The sequence below is a fragment of the Aquarana catesbeiana genome, linkage group LG09, assembly GCF_042186555.1.
Source record: "Aquarana catesbeiana isolate 2022-GZ linkage group LG09, ASM4218655v1, whole genome shotgun sequence".
In the NCBI taxonomy this organism is placed as follows: domain Eukaryota; kingdom Metazoa; phylum Chordata; class Amphibia; order Anura; family Ranidae; genus Aquarana; species Aquarana catesbeiana.
The window spans coordinates 41,705,189-41,730,369 of NC_133332.1; the positions used below are offsets into that span (position 1 = coordinate 41,705,189).

The following is a 25,181-nucleotide window of genomic DNA, read 5'->3' on the forward strand; positions in this document are numbered from 1 at the left end:
ATGGTATTTGATCACCTCTGCCGTTTTTATTTTTTGCACTATACACGGAAAAAGACCGAAAATTTTGAAAAAAAATTATATTTTCTACTTTTTGTTCTAAAAAAAATCCAATAAACTCAATTTTAGTCATACGTTTAGGCCAAAATGTATTCGGCCACATGTCTTTGGTAAAAAAAAATGTCAATAAGTGTATATTTATTGGTTTGCGCAAAAGTTATAGCGTCTACAAACTAGGGTACATTTTCTGGAATTTACACAGCCTTTAATTTATGACTGCCTATGTTGTTTCTTGAGGTGCTAAAATGGCAGGGCACTACAAAACCCCCACAAATGACCCCATTTTGGAAAGTAGACACCCCAAGGAAATTGCTGAGAGGCATGTTGAGCCCATTGAATATTCATTTTTTTTGTCCCAAGTGATTGAATAATGACAAAAAAAAAAAAATTACAAAAAGTTGTTACTAAATGATATATTGCTCACACAGGCCATGGGCCTATGTGGAATTGCAGCCCAAAATACATTTAGCTGCCCTGAAAACCAATCACCGCCTTTTGGATTTCTAAGGGCGTACATTTTTGATTTCACTCCTCACTACCTATCACAGTTTTGAAGGCCATAAAATGCCCAGATGGCATAAAACCCCCCCAAATGAAACCATTTTGGAAAGTAGACACCCCAAGCTATTTGCTTTGAGGCATGTTGAGTCCATGGAATGTTTTATATTTTGACACAAGTTGCGGGAAAGTGACAATTTTTTTTTTTGCACAAAGTTGTCACTAAATGATATATTGCTCACACAGGCCATGGGAATATGTGGAATTGCACCCCAAAATACATTTAGCTACTTCTCCTGAGTACGGGGATACCACATGTGTGGGACTATCACAGTTTCGGAGGCCATGGAATGCCCAGGTGGCACAAACCCCCCCAAATGACCCCATTTTGGAAAGTAGACACCCCAAGCTATTTGCTGAGAGGCATGGTGAGTATTTTGCAGCTCTCATTTGTTTTTGAAAATAAAGAAAGACAAGAAAAAAAAATTTTTTTTTCAATTTTCAAAACTTTGTGACAAAAAGTGAGGTCTGCAAAATACTCACTATACCTCTCAGCAAATAGCTTGGGATGTCTACCTTCCAAAATGGGGTCATTTGGGGGGGTTTGCCACCTGGGCATTCCATGGCCTCCGAAACTGTGATAGGCAGTGAAGAGTGAAATCAAAAATTTACGGCCTTAGAAAGCCTGAAGGCGGTGCTTGGTTTTCGGGGTCCCGTGCGCCGCTAGGCTCCCAAAAAGTCCCACACATGTGGTATCCCCGTACTCAGGAGAAACAACAGAATGTATTTTGGGGTGTAATTTCACATATTCCCATGGCATTTTTGAGCAATATATCTTTTAGTGACAACTTTGTGCACAAAAAAAAAGAAAAAAAAATTGTCTCTTTCCCGCAACTTGTCACAATGTAAAATATTCCATGGACTCGACATGACTCTCAGCAAATAGCTTGGGGTGTCTACTTTCCAAAATGGGGTCATTTGGGGGGGTTTGAACTGTCCTGGCATTTTATGCACAACATTTAGAAGCTTATGTCACACATCACCCACTCTTCTAACCACTTGAAGACAAAGCCCTTTCTGACACTTTTTGATTACATGAAAAAATTATTTTTTTTGCAAGAAAATTACTTTGAACCCCCACACATTATATATTTTTTTTAAAGCAAATGCCCTACAGATTAAAATGGTGGGTGTTTCATTTTTTTTCACACATTTTTTGGGGAAAAAACACACTTTTTTAAATTTTAATGCACTAAAACACACTATATTGCCCAAATGTTTGATGAAATAAAAAAGATGATCTTAGGCCGAGTACATGGATACCAAACATGACATGCTTTAAAATTGTGCACAAACGTGCAGTGGCGACAAACTAAATACATTTTTAAAAGCCTTTAAAAGCCTTTACAGGTTACCACTTTAGATTTACAGAGGAGGTCTACTGCTAAAATTACTTCCCTCAATCTGACCTTCGCGGTGATACCTCACATGCATGGTGCAATTGCTGTTTACATTTGACGCCAGACCGACGCTTGCATTCGCCTTAGCGCGAGAGCAGGGGGGACAGGGGTGCTTTTTTTTTCTTTATTATTTTTTTGCTTTTTTATCTTATTTTTAAACTGTTCCTTTCTTTTTTTTTTATCATTTTTATTGTTATCTCAGGGAATGTAAATATCCCCTATCATAGCAATAGGTAGTGACAGGTACTCTTTTTTGAAAAAATTGGGGTCTATTAGACCCTAGAGTTCTCCTCTGCCCTCAAAGCATCTGACCACACCAAGATCGGTGTGATAAAATGCTTTCCCAATTTTCCAATGGCGCTGTTTACATCCGGCGAAATCTAAGTCATAAAATGCTCGTAGCTTCCGGTTTCTTAGGCCATAGAGATGTTTGGAGCCACTCTGGTCTCTGAACAGCTCTATGGTCAGCTGGCTGAATCAGCGGCTGCATTCTCAGGTTCCCTGTTGAGACAGGAGAGCCAGAGAAAAACACGGAAGATGGTGGGGGGGCATTCCCTCCCACTGCTTGTAAAAGCAGTCTAGAGGCTAATTAGCTGCTAGGATTGCTTTTACATGAAAGCCGACCGCTGGCTGAAAAGAATGATACCAAGATGATACCTAAACCTGCAGGCATCATTCTGGTATAACCATTCAAAGTCGTGAATGGCGTACCTGAAGACAAAAAAATGGTTAACAATAAAACACAGTAAACGGTAAAGTATAAAAAATTGCATACCTGAAAAGCAAACATGATAAAACATAATAACAATTAAACATTGCAGAATAGAATACAGTAAAAAAGAGCAGAGCAATAGAGAGAGAGAGAGAGAACAATAAAATGACAACTATTTTTTTTTATTTTATATTTTTGTGTGGTTTTTTTTTTTTTTTACACTTTTTTTTTTGTAACTAACTTTTATAACGGTAACCGGTTCCAGGTTCGGGTCTCTCAAAATGCGATGGCATCTTGGGAGACCCTGTGAAAGTGTGCCTAGTTTGTGCAATGCTGTACCTACGCTAATACTCAACTAGTGCATGGTAGCGTTCAAAACATTCACCAATGCAAAGACCAGGATTGTCAGGACAGGAGGGACAATAATGGCGGGTGTCACGCCTATATCCGCGCTTGCTGCAGACACATCTTTTTTGGGGGGGTTCGTTGGGTAGGGGTACTCAGGAGGACATAAAGAAAATGCCTCTCATGCAGCCGACTGCATTTGGTTGGGGATGTGAATGGGGGAAGTACGGGCGCTGCAGAAGCGGTGGGTTCCCAATTAGGATTGGCAAATGCAGCAGGAAGGGCATTATGGACACGACGGGCCTGTTTGTCTTTTTGGTGGTAGCGGGACACTACATGTGCTTGCCACCTCACCAGCTTGAACTGCACTTATGGGACTCGCCACGTCACCAAGTGTTACTGCAGTGCTGGTTTGACTATGACCGGGGTGTACTAGGCCGCTGGTGCTTGCCAGTTCACCAAAACGCTACCAAAAAAACTGTTAGCGATCGCAGGGATCAGGCATGACTCTGCGAATGCTGCAGTTATGCGTTTAGTGTTTTGTAAGTGACAGTGATCGATCGATACTGCACTTGGGTGGGCTGGGCTGGGCCAGGCGGAGGGGCAAAACGCAGGTGCTAGCAGGTATCTGGGCTGATCCCGCTAACACTGCGTTTGTGGGAACCCTAAACTGCTGGGGACGCTACTATAGATCTGATCAGATCAGATATTGATCCGATCAGATACTATACCGCTAAGGGAGGTGTACGGTGTGTGCGTGGGTGTTAGCGGTACTGGCGCTAATCTGACGCTGCCTGAGGCTGGTGCTTGCCAGTTCACCAAAACGCTACCAAGAAAACTGTTAGCGATTGCAGGGATCAGGCCTGACTCTGCGAACGCTGCAGTTACGCGTTTAGTGTTTTGTAAGTGACAGTGATCGATCGATACTGCACTTGGGTGGGCTGGGCCGGGCTGGGCGGAGGGGAAAAATGCAGGTGCTAGCAGGTATCTGGGCTGATCCCGCTAACACTGCGTTTTTGGGAACCCTAAACTGCTGGGGACGCTAGTATAGATCTGATCGGATCAGATATTGATCCGTTCAGATACTATACCACTAAGGGAGGCGTATGCTGCCTGCGTGGGTGTTAGCGGTACTGGCGCTAATCTGACGCTGCCTGGGGCGACGCATATCACCGCCGGGCGATCAGGGGGCTAAACCTTTATTCGGTAATAAACGGCGGGTGCCCTGACACTATAAAAAATAAGCGAACTAACCAGCGTCAACCGTAACGGTTATACGGTGATCAGTGGTGAAAGGGTTGACTAGGGGGCAATCAAGGGGTTAAAACATTTATTAGATAGTATATGGGGGTCCCTGACACTATAAAACGTTGACGGCGAACCTAAATTTTTACCTCCCTAACTAGCGTCACCAGCGACACTAATACAGTGATCGGAAAAATGATCGCTTAGTGACACTGGCGACAGGGGGTGATCAAGGGGTTAAAACTTTATTAGGGGGGTAGGGGGATATCCTAGACCTAAAGGGGGCTAACACTCACTGCCCTACCACTTCTAACTGTCACAAACTGACACCATGCAGTAATCAGAAAAAAAAAAATACTGCTTGGTGTCAGTGTGACAGGGAGGGGGGAGGGGTGATCGGGGGGGGGGGTCGGGGGTGTAATATGTGCCTGGCATGTTCTACTGTGTGTGTGTGTTGTGCACTCACATGTCTTCTCTCCTCGACGCCGGAACGGAAACTGCCGAGCCGAGGAGAGATGACATCACATCCTCTGCCTGTGTGTACTACACACAGGCAGGGGAGGATTCCCATTGGCTGGGAGCGATCGCGAGGGGGGAGGCCACGATCGGATGGCCTCCCCCTCGCCTCTCAATGCTCCCAGACAAATGCTGACCGCCGCTGGCACCGGGGGGGTCCGATCGGACCCCCCGCCCACGGGAGGCAGATCACGTATGGGTACGTGATTCTGCCGACGTATATTGTCGTTAGGCGGTCGGCAAGTAGTTAACTCTTACAGGAGAGAATTTCCCTTCCTAGGGGTAGATTTCATCTCACTTCCTGTTGTCTCCTTCCGTTTGCAAGTAGGAGTTGTTTGTAAGTTAGATGTTTGAAAGTAGGGGCCTGCCCTATATACTCAGCAGAAATTTGGGCCTTAGGTGTTGTTGTGGCCACAACACTGTAAGCCCTCACAGGGCCCTGCTGTGAAATATTAGATCAAGAATTGTAATTACATGCCCCTGTTGAACAAGGGCAGAAAAATTGGGCCTTTGGTGGTGGTGGTGGTGCTGGTGCCACAACACTGTAAGTCCTCACTCGCTCTTGGTGGGTGCAGAAATGGGCCCTGCTGTGAAATATTAGATCAAGAATTGTAATTACATGCCCCCGTTGAACAAGGGCAGAAAAATTGGGCCTTTGGTGGTGGTGGTGCTGGTGCCACAACACTGTAAGTCCTCACTCGCTCTTGGTGGGTGCAGAAATAGGCCCTGCTGTGAAATATAGGATCAAGAATTGTAATTACATGCCCCTGTTGAACAGGGGCTAAAAAATTGGGCCTTAGGCACTGGTGCTGGTGCCACAACACTGCAACCCCTCACAGATACTCTAGTTGGAACACAGAAATGAGCCCTGCTGCAAAGTATTGCATCAAAAATTGTAATTACACGCCCCTGTTAAACAAGGGCTGAAAAATTGGGCCTTAGGCACTGGTGCTGGTGCCACAACACTGCAACCCCTTACAGATACTCTAGCTGTAACGCTGAAACGAGCCCTGCTGCAAAGTATTGCATCAAAAATTGTAATTACACGCCCATGTTAAACAGGGGCTGAAAAATTGGGCCTTAGGCACTGGTGGTGGTGCCCAGAACCAAAAATGTTCTTACAAGCTATCAGCATGATCATTGAGGAGGAAGAGGATAATTACTCAGGGATAGTCACTCAGCATCAGCATAGGCAGTCTTTGAAGGGATCTGAGATTTCAAAAAAAATTATTTGGTTACATCAGCATCAGGTGTTTGGTAGCTGGTGGTGATCCAAGACTGATTCATTTTTATGAAGGTCAGTCGATCGACCGAGTCGGTGGACAGACGCACCCTGTGATCGGTTACCACGCCTCCAGCAGCACTGAATGTGTGTTCCGAAAGAACGCTGGATGCAGGACAGGCCAGTAGCTCAATTGCATACTGTGCAAGCTCTGGCCAGTGATCCATCCTCAAGACCCAGTAACCCAGAGGATTCTCAGTGGGAAAGGTGTCCAAGTCAGATCTTGCCCCTAGGTATTCCTGCACCATGTAAAACAGACACTGGCGATGGTTGCTGGAACTGATCATACCTTGGGGCTGCGGACCAAAAAATTGTCTGAACGCATCGGTCAGACGGCCACCTTCTCCACCGCTCCTTCTTTGACTGACCGAAGCCTCAGCAACACGTTGTCCAGAAACAGGGGTTTGTAACCTCCCAGTCTCTGGGAACGCATTGCACAGACCTTTTTTGCAAGGCCTCCCGAAGATGTTTCATCCTCTGCGATGGCAAGATAAGGTCTGCAACCTTACCCTTGTAACGTGGATCAAGGAGGGTTGCCAGACAGTATTGGTCCTTCTTGATACCACGAATACGAGGATCCTTACGCAGGCTTTGCAGGATCAGGGAGGCCATGCAGCGTAGGTTTGCTGAGGCATACGGTCCGGAGTCCTCTGGGTCACTAAGGACGACATGGTCCGCAGCCACCTCCTCCCAGCCACGTACAAGTCCATGAGTTTCTTGGGACTGATCCCTTAAAGACTGATGCTGAGTGCCAGGCTCCACCTCCATACTGACACAATCTTCCTCCTCCTCCTCCTCCTCCTCTTCCTGTGTGATCGGCGGGCACGCAGGAACACTGTCTGGATAAAGGGGGCCTTGAGAGCTAAGGAAGTCCTCCTCTTCTTGCCTCTGTTCTGCCTCAAGTGTCCTGTCCATTATTCCACGCAGCGTGTGCTCCAACAGGTGGATAAGGGGGACAGTGTCACTGATGCATGCACTGTCACTGCTCACCATCCTCGTGGCCTCCTAAAATGGTGACAGGACAGTGCATGCATCCCTGATCATGGCCCACTGGCGTGGGGAAAAAAAAACAAGCTCCCCTGACCCTGTCCTGGTGCCATAGTCGCACAGGTACTAATTGATAGCCCTCTGCTGCGTGTGCAGCTGCTGCAGCATGGCCAACGTTGAGTTCCACCTGGTGGGCATGTCACAGATTAGGCGGTTCTTGGGCAGGTTAAACTCCTTTTGGAGGTCCGCCAGCTGAGCACTGGCATTATATGACCAGCGGAAATGCACACAGACTTTCCTGGCCTGCCTCAGGACATCATGTAAGCCCGGGTACCTGCCCAAGAACCGCTGCACCACCAAGTTAAGGACGTGAGCCAAACAGGGCACATGGGTCATTTGTCCCTGTCGGAGGGCAGAGAGGAGGTTGGTGCCATTGTCGCAAACCACCATTCCTGCCTTAAGTTGGCGTGGCGTCAACCACCTCTGAACCTGCCCCTGCAGAGCTGACAGAACCTCTGTCCCAGTGTGGCTCCTGTCCCCCAGGCACACCAGCTCAAGCACCGCATGGCATCTTTTGGCCTGCGTACTTGCGTAGCCCCTTGAACGGCTACGGAGCACCACTGGTTCCGAGGACAAAGCACAGGAAGAGGCCATGGAGGAAGAAGAAGAGGTGGGGTGGAGGAGAGAGGTGTGTCACAATCATTAGCATTTTGGAGGCGTGGTGGCGGAACAACCTCCAACACTACTGCACCTCGTCCTGCATCCTTCCCAGGTGCCAGCAGAGTCACCCAATGCGCCATGAAACTTAGGTAACATCCCTGTCCATGCCTGCTGGACCATGAGTCAGCGGTAATATGCACCTTACCACTGACCGCCCTGTCCAGCGAGGCATGGACATTGCCTTCCACATGCCGGTAGAGAGCCGGAATCGCCTACCGTGAGAAAAAGTGGCATTTGGGTACCTGCCACTGAGGAACCGCACATTCCACAAACTCACGGAAGGGGGCAGTCTACCAACTGAAAAGGCAGCAGTTGAAGTGCTAGCAATTTTGCCAAGCTAGCATTCAACCGCTGGGCATGTGGATGGCTGGGAGCAAACTTCTTTCGGCGGTGCAGCAGCTGGGGCAGGGAAATTTGCCTGGTACAATCTGACGTCGGTGTACCAAAAGCAGATTGCCCACAAGTACTTGGCTGTGACACACCTAATTCTACACCTTCATTCCTCTCAGTGCAGGTCTCAGAGAGGACTGAAGGTATAGTGGGGTTGGAGATCTCAGCTGATGAGGAGCAAGGAGAGGTCCTCTTTGTTCTTTGGTGTGGGTCTTTTAAATACGCTTGCCAACGAACTGCATAGCAGGTCAACATATGTATGGTCAAGCATGTGGTACCCAAGCGGGAGATGTTTTGGCCACGCGAGATACGCTTGAGACATATGTTGCAAATAGCAGCGGTGTGATCTGATGCACTCGTCTCAAAAAAGGCCCACACCAATGAACTTTTTGAATAACGCGCAGAGACTGCAGCGCCCTGCACATGTGGAGCTTTGGGGTGTGATGCAGTCAATGTGCTGCCCTTAGGCTGGCCCCTGGAGGGCATCCTGCCTCGTTGGTGATGTGCCGCCTCCTCCTCCTCCTCCTTTTCTCTCCTATCAGGCACCCACGTTGAGTCAGTGACCTCATCATCCCCTCCCTCCTTATCACTGGAGCAAACCTGGCAGTATGCTGCAGCAGGGGGAGCATGACTGCCAGATTGCTGTCCTTCTTGGGCACCCCCTCTGTCCGTGCTCATGTTACTGCCTTCATCGAGCTTAGTATTCCAAACGCTTAGCCTTCCAAACGCTGGACATCCTCCTGGAGCATGTACCCAACACTGTGGTCAAACAGTTTGAGGGACTCCTCAGGAGGACATGGTGGTGCTAGGGAAGGAGTCACTGATGACATTGAGCCGAGGGAAGAGGCCGCTGCTTTGCCAGACAAAGTACCCTGGGCATGGGTGAGAGAGGATGAGGAGGATGAGGACGGCTTGGTCATCCACTCGACCAAGTCTTCTGCATGTTGCGGCTCAACATGGCCAGCTGCTGAAAAAAAGGCCAAGCGTGTCCCACAGCCACGTGCTGATGAGGATGCACTGTCTCCACGACCAGCACTAGACACAGAGCCTGCTTGCCCTCTCTTATTGGCTTGTGACTGTCTGCCTCTCCTTCTTGGCCTTCCAGACATACTAATGGCCTGTAGCTGCACTAAACTTCTACACCAACCTTCTACAGGTAGCTTTAGCTGAACACCGTGCAGAGCTCGCAAAAAACTAACTTGTAGCTTTTTTAGCTGCCTGCGGTAGTTATAGGATCAGGAAAACACCACCAACCTTCTACAGGTAACTTTAGCTGAACACTGTGCAGAGCTCGCAAAAAAATAACTTGTAGGTTTAGATGAACACTGTGAGGAGGACACACCACACTAACTTGTAGTTTTAGCTGAACACTGTGAGCAGGACGCACAGCACTAACTTGTAGTTTTAGCTGAACACTGTGAGCAGGACGCGCAGCACTAACTTGTAGTTTTAGCTGAACACTGTGAGCAGGACGCACTGCACTAACTTGTAGCTTTAGATGAACACTGTGCAGAGGTCTCACTACACTAACTTGTAGGTTTAGCTGAACACTGTGAGGTGGACGCACCACACTAACTTGTAGTTTTAGCTGAACACTGTGAGCAGGACGCACCGCACTAACTTGTAGGTTTAGCTGAACACTGTGAGCAGGACACACTACACTAACTTGTAGCTTTATATGAACACTGTGCAGAGGTCTCACTACATTAACTTGTAGTTTTAGCTGAACACTGTGAGCAGGATGCACCGCACTAACTTGTAGTTTTAGCTGAACACTGTGAGCAGGACGCACCCCACTAACTTGTAGTTTTAGCTGAACACTGTGAGCAGGACGCACTGCACTAACTTGTAGCTTTAGATGAACACTGTGCAGAGGTCTCACTACACTAACTTGTAGTTTTAGCTGAACACTGTGAGCAGGACGCACCCCACTAACTTGTACTTTTAGCTGAACACTGTGAGCAGGACGCACCGCACTAACTTGTAGTTTTAGCTAAACACTGTGAGCAGGACGCACTGCACTAACTTGTAGCTTTAGATGAACACTGTGCATTGGTCTCACTACACTAACTTGTAGTTTTAGCTGAACACTGTGAGCAGGACGCACCCCACTAACTTGTAGTTTTAGCTGAACACTGTGAGCAGGACGCACTGCACTAACTTGTAGTTTTAGCTGAACACTGTGAGCAGGATGCACCCCACTAACTTGTAGTTTTAGCTGAACACTGTGAGCAGGACGCACCACACTAACTTGTAGTTTTAGCTGAACACTGTGAGCAGGACGCACCGCACTAACTTGTAGTTTTAGCTGAACACTGTGAGCAGGACGCACCCCACTAACTTGTAGTTTTAGCTAAACACTGTGAGCAGGACGCACCGCACTAACTTGTAGCTTTAGATGAACACTGTGCAGAGGTCCCACTACACTAACTTGTAGTTTTAGCTGAACACTGTGAGCAGGACGCACCGCACTAACTTGTAGTTTTAGCTGAACACTGAGCAGGACGCACCGCACTAACTTGTAGTTTTAGCTGAACACTGTGAGCAGGACGCACCCCACTAACTTGTAGTTTTAGCTGAACACTGTGAGCAGGACGCACCACACTAACTTGTAGTTTTAGCTGAACACTGTGAGCAGGACGCACCGCACTAACTTGTAGCTTTAGATGAACACTGTGCAGAGGTCCCACTACACTAACTTGTAGTTTTAGCTGAACACTGTGAGCAGGACGCACCGCACTAACTTGTAGTTTTAGCTGAACACTGAGCAGGACGCACCGCACTAACTTGTAGTTTTAGCTGAACACTGTGAGCAGGACGCACCCCACTAACTTGTAGTTTTAGCTGAACACTGTGAGCAGGACGCACCGCACTAACTTGTAGTTTTAGATGAACACTGTGAGCAGGACGCACTGCACTAACTGTAAATAGTCTAGCTGCCTGACTGTGGTACTAATAGGATCAAAAGAACACCAGCAATTTTCTTCAGGTAGCTGTAAATACTATAACAAGACAAGCCTGCCTGTCAGTAAGAAGATAACAGGAACAGAGCTAGCTAAACTGAATACAGTGTGTATATATATATATATATATATATATATATGCAACACCTGGGATGCATATATATATATACACAATACACTGTAAGTGCAGCTAACTCACTGATTGTCCTGCCCAATCTAGCTAACTCAAATGAAATGACACTGTCTCTCTGTCTATCTATCTCTCTTTCAACGCCGGAACACACACTACACAGGGCCGCCGTGCAGGCGGCCTTATATAGTGTGGGGCGTGTTCTAAACCCCCTGAGCCATAATTGGCCAAAGCCACCCTGGCTTTGGCCAATTACAGCTCTCTACTGACGGCGCTGTGATTGGCCAAGCATATGGGTCATAGTGCATGCTTGGCCAATCATCAGCCAGCAATGCACTGCGATGCCGCAGTGAATTATGGGCCGTGACGCGCCACACGAATTTGGCGCGAACGGCCCATATCATTCGCAATTCGGCGAACGGGCGAACAGACGATGTTCGAGTCGCACATGAAGCTCATCCCTACTAACAGTTTTTTTGGTAGCGTTTTGGTGAACTGGCAAGCACCAGCGGCCTAGTACACCCCGGTTGTAGTCAAATCAGCACTGCATTAACACTTGGTGATGTGGCGAGTCCCATAAGTGCAGTTCAAGCTGGTGAGGTGGCAAGCACAAGTAGTGTCCTGCTGCCACCAAGAAGAAGACAAACAGGCCTGTCGTGCCCATAGTGCCCTTCCTGCTGCATTCGCCAATCCTAATTGGGAACCCACCACTTCTGCAGCGCCCGTAATTCCCCCATTCACATCCCCAACCAAATGCAGTTGGCTGTATGAGAGGCATTTTCTTTATGTCCTCCCGAGTACCCCTACCCAACAAACCCCCCCAAAAAAGATGTGTCTGCAGCAAGCGCGGATATAGGCGTGACACCCGCTATTATTGTCCCTCCTGTCCTGACAATCCTGGTCTTTGCATTGGTGAATGTTTTGAAAGCTACCATTCACTAGTTGAGTATTAGCGTAGGGTACAGCATTGCACAGACTAGGACACACTTTCACAGGGTCTCCCAAGATGCCATCGCATTTTGAGAGACCCGAACCTGGAACCGGTTACAGTTATAAAATATATAAAATAAAAAAAAGTTGTCGTTTTATTGTTCTCTCTCTCTCTATTGTTCTGCTCTTTTTTACTGTATTCTATTCTGCAATGTTTTATTGTTATTATGTTTTATCATGTTTGCTTTTCAGGTATGCAATTTTTTATACTTTACCGTTTACTGTGCTTTATTGTTAACCATTTTTTTGTCTTCAGGTTAGCCATTCACGACTTTGAGTGATTATACCAGAATGATGCCTGCAGGTTTAGGTGTCATCTTGGTATCATTCTTTTCAGCCAGCGGTCGGCTTTCATGTAAAAGCAATTGTAGCAGCTAATTAGCCTCTAAACTGCTTTTACAAGCTGTAGGAGGGAATTCCCCCCCCCCCCACCATCTTCCGTGTTTTTCTCTGGCTCTCCTGTCTCAACAGGGAACCTGAGAATGCAGCCGGTGATTCAGTCAGCTGACCATAGAGCTGATCAGAGAACAGAGTGGCACCAAACATCTCTATGGCCTAAGAAACCGGAAGCTATATATTTTATCACACCGATCTTGGTGTGGTCAGATGCTTTGAGGGCAGAGGAGAGATCTAGGGTCTAATAGACCCCAATTTTTTCAAAAAAGAGTACCTGTCACTACCTATTGCTATCATAGGGGATATTTACATTCCCTGAGATAACAATAAAAATGATTAGAAAAAAAAATGAAAGGAACAGTTTAAAAATAAGATAAAAAAGTAAAAAAATAATAAAAAAAAAACAAAAACAAAAAAAAACACCCCCTGTCCCCCCCCCTGCTCTCGCGCAAAGGCGAACGCAAGCGTCGGTCAGGTGTCAAATGTAAACAGCAATTGCACCATGCATGTGAGGTATCACCGCGAAGGTCAGATCGAGGGCAGTAATTTTAGCAGTAGACCTTTTCTGTAAATCTACAGTGGCAACCTGTAAAGGCTTTTAAAGGCTTTTAAAAATGTATTTAGTTTGTCGCCACTGCACGTTTGTGCGCAATTTTAAAGCATGTCATGTTTGGTATCCATGTACTCGGCCTAAGATCATCTTTTTTATTTCATCAAACATTTGGGCAATATAGTGTGTTTTAGTGCATTAAAATTTTAAAAAGTGAGTTTTTTCCCAAAAAAATACGTTTGAAAAATTGCTGCGCAAATACTGTGTGAAAAAAAATGAAACACCCACCATTTTAATCTGTAGGGCATTTGCTTTAAAAAAATATATAATGTTTGGGGGTTTAAAGTAATTTTCTTGCAAAAAAAATATTTTTTTCATGTAAACAAAAAGTGTCAGAAAGGGCTTTGTCTTCAAGTGGTTAGAAGAGTGGGTGATGTGTGACATAAGCTTCTAAATGTTGTGCATAAAATGCCAGGACAGTTCAAACCCCCCCCAAATGACCCCATTTTGGAGAGAAGACACCCCAAGCTATTTGCTGAGAGGCATGTCGAGTCCATGGAATATTTTATATTGTGACACAAGTTGCGGGAAAGAGGCAAATTTTTTATTTTTTTTTTGCACAAAGTTGTCACTAAATGATATATTGCTCAAACATGCCATGGGAATATGTGAAATTACACCCCAAAATACATTCTGTGGCTTCTCCTGAGTATGGGGATACCACATGTGTGGGACTTTTTGGGAGCCTAGTCGCGTACGGGACCCCGAAAACCAAGCACTGCCTTCAGGCTTTCTAAGGGTGTAAATTTTTGATTTCACTCTTCACTGCCTGACAGTTTCGGAGGCCATGGAATGCCCAGGTGGCACAAAACCCCCCCAAATGACCCCATTTTGGAAAGTAGACACCCCAAGCTATTTGCTGAGAGGTACAGTGAGTGTTTTGCAGACCTCACTTTTTGTCACAAAGTTTTGAAAATTGAAAAAAGAAAAAAAAAAAGTTTTTTCTTGTCTTTCTTCATTTTCAAAAACAAATGAGAGCTGCAAAATACTCACCATGCCTCTCAGCAAATAGCTTGGGGTGTCTACTTTCCAAAATGGGGTCATTTGGGGGGGGTTTGTGCCACCTGGGCATTTCATGGCCTTCGAAACTGTGATAGGCAGTGAAGAGTGAAATCAAAAATTTACACCCTTAGAAATCCTGAAGGCGGTGGTTGGTTTTCGGGCCCCGTACGCAGCTAGGCTCCCAAAAAGTCCCACACATGTGGTATCCCCATACTCAGGAGAAGCAGCTAAATGTATTTGGGGTGCAATTCCACATATGCCCATGGCCTGTGTGAGCAATATATCATTTAGTGACAACTTTTTGTAATTTTTTTTTTTTTATCATTATTCAATCACTTGGGACAAAAAAATAAATATTCAATGGGCTCAACATGCCTCTCAGCAATTTCCTTGGGTGTCTACTTTCCAAAATGGGGTCATTTGGGGGGGTTTTGTACTGCCCTGCCAATTTTAGCACCTCAGGAAATGACATAGGCAGTCATAAACTAAAAGCTGTGTAAATTCCAGAATATGTACCCTAGATTGTAGACGCTATAACTTTTGCGCAAACCAATAAATATACACTTATTGACATTTTTTTTACCAAAGACATGTGGCCGAATACATTTTGGCCTAAATGTATGACTAAAATTGAGTTTATTGGATTTTTTTTATAAAAAAAATTAGAAAATATCATTTTTTTTTCAAAATTTTCGGTCTTTTTCCGTTTATAGCGCAAAAAATAAAAACGGCAGAGGTGATCAAATACCATCAAAAGAAAGCTCTATTTGTGGAAAGAAAAGGACGCAAATTTCGTTTGGGTACAGCATTGCATGACCGCGCAATTAGCAGTTAAAGCGACACAGTGCCAAATTGGAAAAAGTTCTCTGGTCCTTAGGCAGCATAATGGTCCGGGGCTAAAGTGGTTAAGGTGAAAAAACGTGAGTGTTTACAACCCCTTTGAGTCTATGTTTCCACTAGTGAAACTTGTCATGCCCCTTTGGTGTCACAAAGTTGCATGACAAGTCACAGCCCATTGATTTCAATGACACCCGTTTCCATCTATGCGACTTTGAAAAGGTACCTGCACTACTTTGATGTGACTTTGATCCAGAGAGTGTAAAGTTGGATCAAAGTTGCACTCCAAATCGTGCGACTTTGGGGTAGCAATAGTGGAAACTTTGATTAAGGCTCAGTTTCCACAAGTGCAACTTGTCACGTGTTTTTGGACATATAAAGTCGCATGACAAGTCACAGCCCATTGATTTCAGTGACTCCCATTTCCATCTATGCAACTTTGAAAATCAGTGACTTTAAAAAGGTACCTGCACTACATTTATGTGACTTTGATCTAGAGAGTGTAAAGTTGGATCAAAGTTGCACTCAAAGTCGCATCAAAGTCGAAATCTAGCCTTAGGCTACATTTCCACTAGCGCAACTCCAAAGTTGTGCGATTTAGAGTGCGACTTTGAGTGGGGCTTTGATCCAACTTTACACTCTCTGGATCAAAGTTGCATCAAAGTATTGCAGGCACGTTTTCAAAGTCGCAGATTTTAAAAGTCACATAGATGGGAACGGGTTGTATTGAAATCAATTGGCTGTGACTTGTCATGTGACTTTGTGTCCATATTCGCATGACAAGTTGCACTAGTGGAAAGGGAGCCTGAAACTCATTACTCACATGTAATGAGCAATAGAAATCGATCTGTATACTTCCAAACTTTCAAAAATGTTCCTTTGTACCCCATTTCTTTCATATATCTCGCCAGTCACGTGACATTTCTTTCCCCCCTCTGTGGTTCACAGCAGCTGGGCATGTGACACACCATGCACACAGTGCCCATCACAGTGCCACACCAGGTACACAGTGCCCATCACAGTGCCACACCATGCACACAGTGCCCATCACAGTGCCACACCATGCACACAGTGCCCATCACAGTGCCATGCAGAAACAACCACGTGGTTGTACACTATAGAAAATCTGCAGCATGTTGCATTGTAATCTATATTACAGTCTCTAACAAACAGTGTGTGTGTATTATGTGCTGCTGGAACCATGAGGAGTGAGCAGAACATACTTCAAAAGTCTCTCTCTCTCTCTCTCTCTCTCTCTCTCTTTCTTCAGGAGATGCTGGCCAAACGAGGCTATGAAGACAGGAGATCATGTTCTGTGAAGGATAGGAGGGATGGGGGTGGGGCTGTGTGGTCTAGGCATGCCTGTCTAAGAACTACCGACAACCTTTTCAGGAAGTGAAAGTCAGCTTAGCAAGTTCAGATAATGGGAGATAGAGTTGTCAGTGAAGAACAGAAAGTAACTGATTGTCTGGCTTAGATTAGACTTTCTAAGCGACACAATCAGCTAGAAAATGAATAATATAAAAGATAAAGATATTTAACATACTATTAATAGGAAAAATGTCATTTTTGACTGGACTTCCACTTTAATACCTCATCTCATATTCTCTTTATGTTTATCTCTGTCAGATCCAAAAGGCAATCGACTCTTACTCGGAGTGATCATTGGTGCTGTTATTGGAATCATCGTTCTTCTTGCTGTTGTTATCGCAGTTGTTTGTTGGATAAGTAAGTATAAGGATTCGGGAATAATAATTTTTATTAGCACACTAATACCAGGCAGTGTCTGTATGCAACTCTTCTGATTCTATATCTGAGTGTAGAAAGTATAGAGATAGCTGTACTACTCCTAGTGCTCAGTAAAAATACAAACCGTAAATCAAAGAGAGAAGTCCACGTTGTGGCATTCACTTTGTTGGAACTAGCCCCTTATAAGCCATCGGACTTTTAAAACTGCTGCAATTCCTGAAGTTCTTCATTAACCACCTGACCTCCGGAAGATTTACCCCCCTTCGTGACCAGGCTACTTTTTGCGATACGGCACTGCACTGCTTTAACTGACAATTGCGCGGTCGTGCGACATTGTACCCAAATAAAATTGATGTCCTTTTTTTTCCCCACAAATAGAGCTTTCTTTTGGTGGTATTTGATCGCCTCTGCAGTTTTTATTTTTTGCGCTATAAACAAAGAGCGACAATTTTGAAAAAAACATTTTTTTTTTTACTTTTTGCTATAATACATATCTAAAAAATATATATAAAAAACAAATGTATTCATCAGTTTAGGCCGATATATATTCTTCTACATATTTTTGGTAAAAATAATCGCAATAAGCGTATATTAATTGGTTTGCGATTTAGGGACTTTTTAAAATAGTTTTTACTAGTAATGGCAGCGATCTGCGATTTTTAGTGGGACTGCGACATTGTGGCAGAAAAATTTGACCCCAAATGACACTTTTTGGGGACCAGTGACATTATTACATTGATCAGTGTTTTAAAAATGCACTGATCAATGTAAAAATGACACTGGCAGGGAAGGGGTTACACTAGGGGGCAATCAAGGGGTTAACTGTGTTCCCTAGGTGTGATTTAACTGTAGGTGGGATGGGCTACCAGGGACATGACAGAGATATTTGTTCCCGGTCACTGGGAACAGAAGACCTCTTGTCATGTCTCCTGTCAGAACGTGGAATCACCTTGTTTACAAAGGCAAATCCCTGTTCTGCCTCTGTACTAGGCGATCGCGGGTCGCCGGCAGACATCAAGTCCGCTTGACCCACTGACACACTTCTACAGCAGCGTGCACGAGCAACTGCACCAGCGCGAGCCACAGTACAGCTATGGTGTTTCGCACAGGAGAGCTCACCTGCCGCTCTATAATGGCAGCAGCTGGTCAGCAAGAGATTAAACAGCTCCTGGGATTTCTGCAGTTTTGTCCAAAGCATCCAATTTAGTAAAGCCCAACCATCATGTAGCAGAGCAAATCAGAAAGCAGAGCCGGCATATCTAATAGACAAATATGACTGCCCCATGTACAAAATGAACAAAACAAAGATGATTGTGTTTACGTCAATTTGTGCATTCCATTCTACAATTCTAATTTTCATCTGTGATGTTGTCTGGTTGAAAATATTCAAAATATAGTTTATGGGTTGAATTTTTTTTTTTTGGGTTCCTAACTCCATGTCTTCATATTTCAGAGAAGAACAAGACAGGCTACTAAAGCACCAACAGTGAGTAATGTTTGCTGTATTCTTCTGTGTAATATTGTATATTGTTATGATTTGTAGACTGTAATCTTTATGTAGAATTTTCTAAGGATCCTCTAAGTCTGATGAACAATGTAATCCAGACGGCACTGACAACCTCCTCATTATTGGTATTATTGCTTTCCATACACCCCAATGCCTCTCACAAATTACAGAAAGAAGGGAAAGTGGTCCTGGGCCATTTTTGTTTAGGGATGAGTTTGGCTCTTCTTCACTTATTGTGACCAGCCATCAAAAATTTTTGGGCCCCTTACACAGCTTTAGGCCTGCCCCCCCACCCCCCACGAGCCCGACCACCAACATTTCCCAGGGCTTGCCCACAGACCATCCTACCGAATCCGCACACCGGCCACCTCACCTGTACGTACTCAGCCCATCCTCAATCCTGTATTAATGCCAGCCTTCCTCATACCTGTATATATGTCAGCCCCCCCACACACCTGTATATATGTCAGCCCCCCCACACATCTGTATATATGTCAGCCCCCCCACACACCTGTATATATGTCAGCCCCCCACACACCTGTATATATGTCAGCCCCCCCCACACACCTGTATATATGTTTGCCCTGCACACACCTGTATATATGCTAGCCCCCCACACACACTTGTATATATGTCAGCCCCCCTCACAGCTTTATATATGTCAGCCCCCCTCACACTTGTATATATGTCAGCCCACCTCACACCTGTATATTTGTCAGCCCCCCTCATACCTGTATATATGTCAGCCCCCTCACACCTGTATATTTGTCAGCCCCCTCACACCTGTATATTTGTCAGCCCCCCACACACACCTGTATATTTGTCAGCCCCCCACACACACCTGTATATATGTCATCCTCCCTCACACCTGTATGTATGTCAGTCCCCCTCACACACACCTGTATACAGTGGCGGCTGGTGCTCAACATTTTTTGGGGGGTGCAAACAAGCTCAAAAATTCTGAAAAAAACCCATAAATTGCAGCCTCACTGTGCCCATCAAACGCAGCCACTGTGCCCATCAAACACAACCACTGTGCCCATCAAATGCAGCCACTGTGCCCATCAAATGCAGCCACTGTGCCCATCAAATGCAGCCACTGTACCCATCAAACGCAGCCACTGTGCCCATCAAACGCAGTCACTGTGCCCATCAAACGCAGTCACTGTGCCCATCAAACGCAGTCACTGTGCCCATCAAACGCAGTCACTGTGCCCATCAATTGCAGCCACTGTGCCCATCAATTGTTGCTACTGTGCCCATCAAATGTTGCTAATGTGCCCATCAAATGTTGCCACTGTGCCCATCAAACACCACCACTGTGCCCATCAAACACCACCACTGTGCCCATCAAATGCAGCCCCTGTGCCCAGCAAATGCCTCCACTGTGCCTATTTAAATGTTAACACTGTGACCCCCCGCCCGCTGTCTGCCCGGGACTTACCCTATCTCGGTGGTGCAACGGGTGATGGTGGCAAGCTGTGTCCTCTATGCGTCTCCTTTCTTCCTCCTGATAGGCTTCCAATCACAGTGCCTGGCGTTTTAGCCAATCAGGTGACGGGTAACAAACCTGCGCTTCCTGATTAGCGGAAAGGCAGTTCAGTGTTAGAATAGTGAATATTCATTCGCTGTTCTAACACACCTGGGTGAACTGTGAGCACAATGCTCTGCGCTCACAGTTCTCCTTTTTTGAAGCCTATTGGAGCCTATGGCTCTAATCAGGTGCTTCAATAATACACCCCCGCCGCTGTAATTCAGGTGCCTGGTGCCCAAAAAGGGGCCAGACGCCTGAATAGGGGGTGGTTACAGGGGCCATGGATAGATTCATGCAATGCAACACATGAATCTATCCATGATACATAGAGGTGAGTGCCTGGAAGGAGGGGGCAGCGCCTGTGCACCCTTAATGGGCTCATCGCCATTGCCTGTATATATGCCAGACCAGCCCCCCACACACACCTGTGTGTGTTTGTGTGTGTGTGTGTGTGTGTGTGTGTATGTGTGTGTGTATATATATATATATATAATGTCAGCCCCACACATACACAAGTCTGTAAACACACAAGGCTCTGTCCCCTCCCTGTACACATACAGCCCCCCCTCCCTTTCCGTCACAGCCCATACTTGTAAAGCATTTCTTCCTACCTGGTCCCAGCTCGTTTTCACAAAGCTGACATGTTGCTGACACAAAAAAACCCAGTACACGAGGGGTGCACATGCACATAGTAGCCAGAGGTGGCAGTAAAGAGCTTAATGTCTGAGCTCAATGCCACAGAGAGCACACGCTGTGAGATAATTTCTGTAATGCACAGCACGGCTTCCCTTCACCCGTCCGGCCTTCTTCTGGCCCAGGCGGGCCCCGAGGCCCCTTACAGTTGTAATGGCTGTACCCCCTTGATGGTGGCCCTGCCTGGACCTGTGGGTGTTTGGGACATCCCATGATAAAAACAATAGATCCTATGTAAACTCCATTTCTTGGAGTACAGTACAGGACACAGGTCCGCTCCCTGTTATTTTGATCTCCCTATGCTTGCTACAATCCTGAGGCTGTCTGGTAGTGGGCAGGGTTATATTGGTATATCTGGCAGCCTTTTTTTTGTCCAATCACCTGAGCACATACATGTAACCCATGGTAAAGACTTAAGAACCCATGATGCCGCGTACACATGATCTGAATTTTCGTCGGAAAAGCCCTGGATGTTTTTTCCGACGGAATTCCGCTCAAGTTTGTCTTGCATACACACGATCACAACAAATTCCGACCACCAAGAACGCAGTCACGTACACCATGTACGATGGGACTATAAAAAGGAAGTTCAGTAACAAGTGCACCACCCTTTGGGCTCCTGCTAATCTCGTGTTTATCTTGTGTTAGTAGAAGTTTGGTTAGAGACGATTCGCCCTTTTCAGACTCGTGCTTCAGATCGTGGCTTCTTTTCAGTTTGTGCTTGTGGGTTTGTATCTGGTTTTCAGTGTGTGTAGTCGGTTCGCATTTGTTTGTCATTGCATGCTATTTATAGTACCGTATTTGATTTCCAGTGCGTTCTTGTCCGCTCGTTTCTGATTTTCAGCTTGTTCTTTCAGGCCTTGCTGTTTTTCAGTGCTTTCTGTTTCATTCGTTCTGACCAGCTGACCGTTTTGAGGCCATGTTGCGAGTATGGGCTCGTCGTAGAGTTCTTGATGTGCAGGGGCTTTGTGTTGTGCTTCTTGCTTTGACACAAGCCCAGTCCATGAACAGGGTGGGGAGGAGTTCATGGATCGAAAAATTGGTTGCTCCAGCGTGACCAATTCTCTCACATGCCTTTGCTGCGGGAGATCCAGGAGAATAACCCTAATGATTTTAGGAACTTTCTCAGAATGACAGACCCCGTTTTTCACCATCTGTTGGCTTTGCTAACCCCTTATATCAGCAGGCAGGATACCTGCGTGCGGCAAGCCATCACTCCAGAGCAGAGGCTAGTCGCCACGTTGCAGTACTTGGCGACTGGGAGAAGCCTTCAGGACCTCAAGTTCTCGACAGGCATTTCTCCCCAGGCTCTGGGGATCATTATCCCAGAGCCCTGTTCTGCCATCATCCAGGTCCCGCAGAAGGACTATATAAAGGTAAGATTTCTCCTTTAACATCACATTCTATGTATTTAATGTTTGCTAATGGTATTGTATTTCTTTCATCATTCCCTAATTACCATGATTGTAATATACTGTGAATGTCCCCTTTATCCTCATGCATGCTGGAAGTTTTTAAAGTTTGTTTGTAGTCCTTCATGCATATTTGCCTTCACTAACCTTCACAGCATGCTATCCTGGGCCCATATACACCTAGCCTAGTCACTTAACAATATATTTTGTCAGCTCCATTGTAGTGCTTTACCCTAAATACCCCATAAAATGTGTACAAATGTTATTTGTGTCCTTAAATTCATGCAGAGTGCCATAGGCTTTTTTTGGGGGTCCCAAACTCATTTGGAACCCTCCCTCCCCCCCAGCCGCTAAGTCAACCGATACTATTCCTCTAACTGCTGACTTTGCCAAACCCATACACACTATACCTAACTCTTTTGTGGTCATATTTATGGATGAATTCCCCAAAGCATGTTGTGAAAGGGCATGCCTGAATACTTTCAAATGGTACTGTTTAAAGTTTTGTTCTCCTATTATCTTGATAGGTAATTGCAGAATGTAAAAATGTGCTTCCATTTGTACAGTGTATTTTTTTTTATATTATGACACTTCCTACCTGTCCCGTGGGCTGCCAATAGTGTAAGTAAAGAGGGGCTGGCCAAAGTAACACACATTATTTATGCATTCAGCTCTCAATGAAGTGGAGAGGGTTACCTGTACAAAACATACCCCCCCTAAAATATTTCCAAGGGGCCATCAGAGGGGGTGAGGAATCTGATAAGTGGCCCTTATATTTTTGCCTTTCAATGCTCCTTCAAATAAATGTTATACTGATGTTGGCCAAGAATGTTTGTCTAATCTGCTTGCAATGTTTATGTGCAAAATGACTATTTTTTTTTTTGTTTGACTCCACAGTTTCCTTCAACGCCACAGGAATGGCAGACTGTGGCCTCCCAGTTTTCCCAGCGTTGGGACATTCCCTACTGTGGAGGGGCAATCGATGGGAAGGACGTCCACATCATCCCACCACCCCATTCGGGGTCATACTATTATAATTACAAGGGGTTCAATAGTATTGTGTTGATGGCGGTGGTGTTGGTGACATACAAGTTTCTGTATGTGGACGTTGGGGAGGAATGTCCGGATGTCGGATGGTGGAGTATTTGCCCGGACCGAGATCTACTGACGTCTCGAGATAGGTGGCTTGGGATTGCCACCTCCGGAGGAGAATGTTGAAGGACTGCCATTTGTCTTCATTGCAGATGAGGCATTCGGTCTGGGTGACCATGTGATGAGGCCATTCCCCCAGAGGACCCTCACCCAGGAGAAGAGGGTTTTTAATTACTGGCTGGCCAGAGCCAGAAGAGTCGTGGAGAATGCGTTTGAGATCCTGGCCATCCGGTTCTGCCTATTTCAAACAGCCTTATATATGGCGGAATACAAACTAAATCACATAATTTTATGTTGCTGCATCCTGCATAATTTTTTGAAGCGGAATAATCTGAATTATGTTGCCTCCGTTGGGCCTGAGGCAGGACTTCAGGAAACACTGTTGGCCCTGGAAGCTGGCCGTCCTGGCTTGCCCCCCCCCAAACCACCCGTGAAGTCTCAAATAAAATCTTGATTTTCATTTACTGCTTGGGTTTCTTTTTGCTCTCTCCTAGATTCTCCTAGTGCACTTGTGCCAAGTGGTTTTTACATTATTAAATAACACCCATTGTCACTGAAAACACCAACTTAATACAAAAAATGGTATTGATCATTGAAAGAAGAAGCCACACATTGTTGAGTATAAAAGCTTTTACTCGTGCACATTCACATGTGTGTTTTAAAAAAACCAAAACTCTTGGTTTGCTAAAGTTTAACCTTTTTTTTTTAGGGTACATAAACAGGCATGTTTCAAAACATAACTTACACAACTTAGGAATTTACAAAGTTCAACATTGAAAAACTGAAGGCAATATCAGACATAATAGTGTCCAAAATGTCTTGATATTGCCTTCATCAGATGGGTTGAAGTCACCCCTGTAAAGGCCAAATTTTGAAGATGCACACAAATTGGAAGTAAAACCTGGGGATTTCCCTCCTGATCTTATGCATAATGTCAACATGTACTATCTCCCATCATGGGGATCAATGGACGTGTTTTGGGGGGGCAACCCCTACCTCTCACCTACTAGAGTTTTGAGGAAGGGGTTGCAGTCACAAAACACGTACATTGATATCCCCTGATGGCAGATAGCACAAGTTGACACACTGTGTGCATCTTCAAAATTTGGCTTTTAAAATGTGTAAAAAATTGGTGCACAAAAATAAAAAATGGTGCCATTTTTGGGGTATTTATATTCTTAGTACATCAATCATGTTCTTCAGTCTTTGGTCAATCTCCTTGGTTTTGTCCTTGGTAAGGTCTAAATCCTGACTACACATTATGTCATGGATAAGGCTTTGGGCACTGTCACTGGTGAAATTATGTGATTGTTCTTCCACAACCTGTACATTACCTACAAAAAAAAACAAATACACACCATGTATTATAAATATGCAGGCATACATCTCTTACCTGAATCTGTGGTGTCAGACACTCAAATGTTGTGGTGTCAATCTCGACCACCTCTCCTTCCTCCACATCCTCAGGTTGTGACCTCTGTTCCCCTTCTTCAGGAGAGGGGGGTTCCTGGTGTCCTCATATTTCCTGATTATTTGCTCCCCTATGAGAATGAAACAAAAGGTATACTTAGCAAACAGATATTAGAGGCCAGAAATAGGAATATGAAACATTGCTTGGAAGTGTGGTACAATTGTCTGTTTTGGCAGAGTTCTAGGCTGAAGACATGATTTATTCCCTTACCAAAGCTGGAATACTTACCTTTTTTGGACAAATTTCACACCTGGAAACACCCCAAGTATCCACTGGAGAACCTGTGTGTGACACCCTAAAAAGTTTGTTCTTGTGTCCCACACTAGTGCTCCTGAGTCCAGATGTGTAAACAGCTGCTGAGTGTCCTCTCCTTCCATTACACTGAATCAAGTTTGCAATTCCTTCTAGTTTCAAACACATCTAGACAACAATGTCCTAAACTTCTTTTAATACAAATTATCATGACCAAATGTAGTTATCCCTGTATCTGGCAAAAACATTGTATATTTAGTTGTCAAACGAA

At 45.2% G+C, this 25,181-nt stretch overlaps 1 protein-coding gene across 4 annotated transcripts in view; it reads left to right on the forward strand.

The window, feature by feature from the left end:
- LOC141107544 (class I histocompatibility antigen, F10 alpha chain-like) overlaps positions 1-25,181 on the forward strand; it is a 154,532-nt gene that overhangs the window by 117,942 nt on the left and 11,409 nt on the right. For 3 of the 4 annotated variants that reach the window (XR_012235927.1, XM_073598354.1, XM_073598353.1), the window contains exons 7-8: positions 16,770-16,868; positions 18,343-18,375. Coding sequence is in view for 3 of the 4 variants with exons in the window: in XM_073598354.1 (XP_073454455.1) it covers positions 16,770-16,868; positions 18,343-18,365 (122 nt within the window). In the remaining variant the exon portion in view is untranslated. The remainder of the gene's footprint in view (positions 1-16,769; positions 16,869-18,342; positions 18,376-25,181) is intronic. The other variant, XM_073598355.1, reaches the window with a different exon arrangement.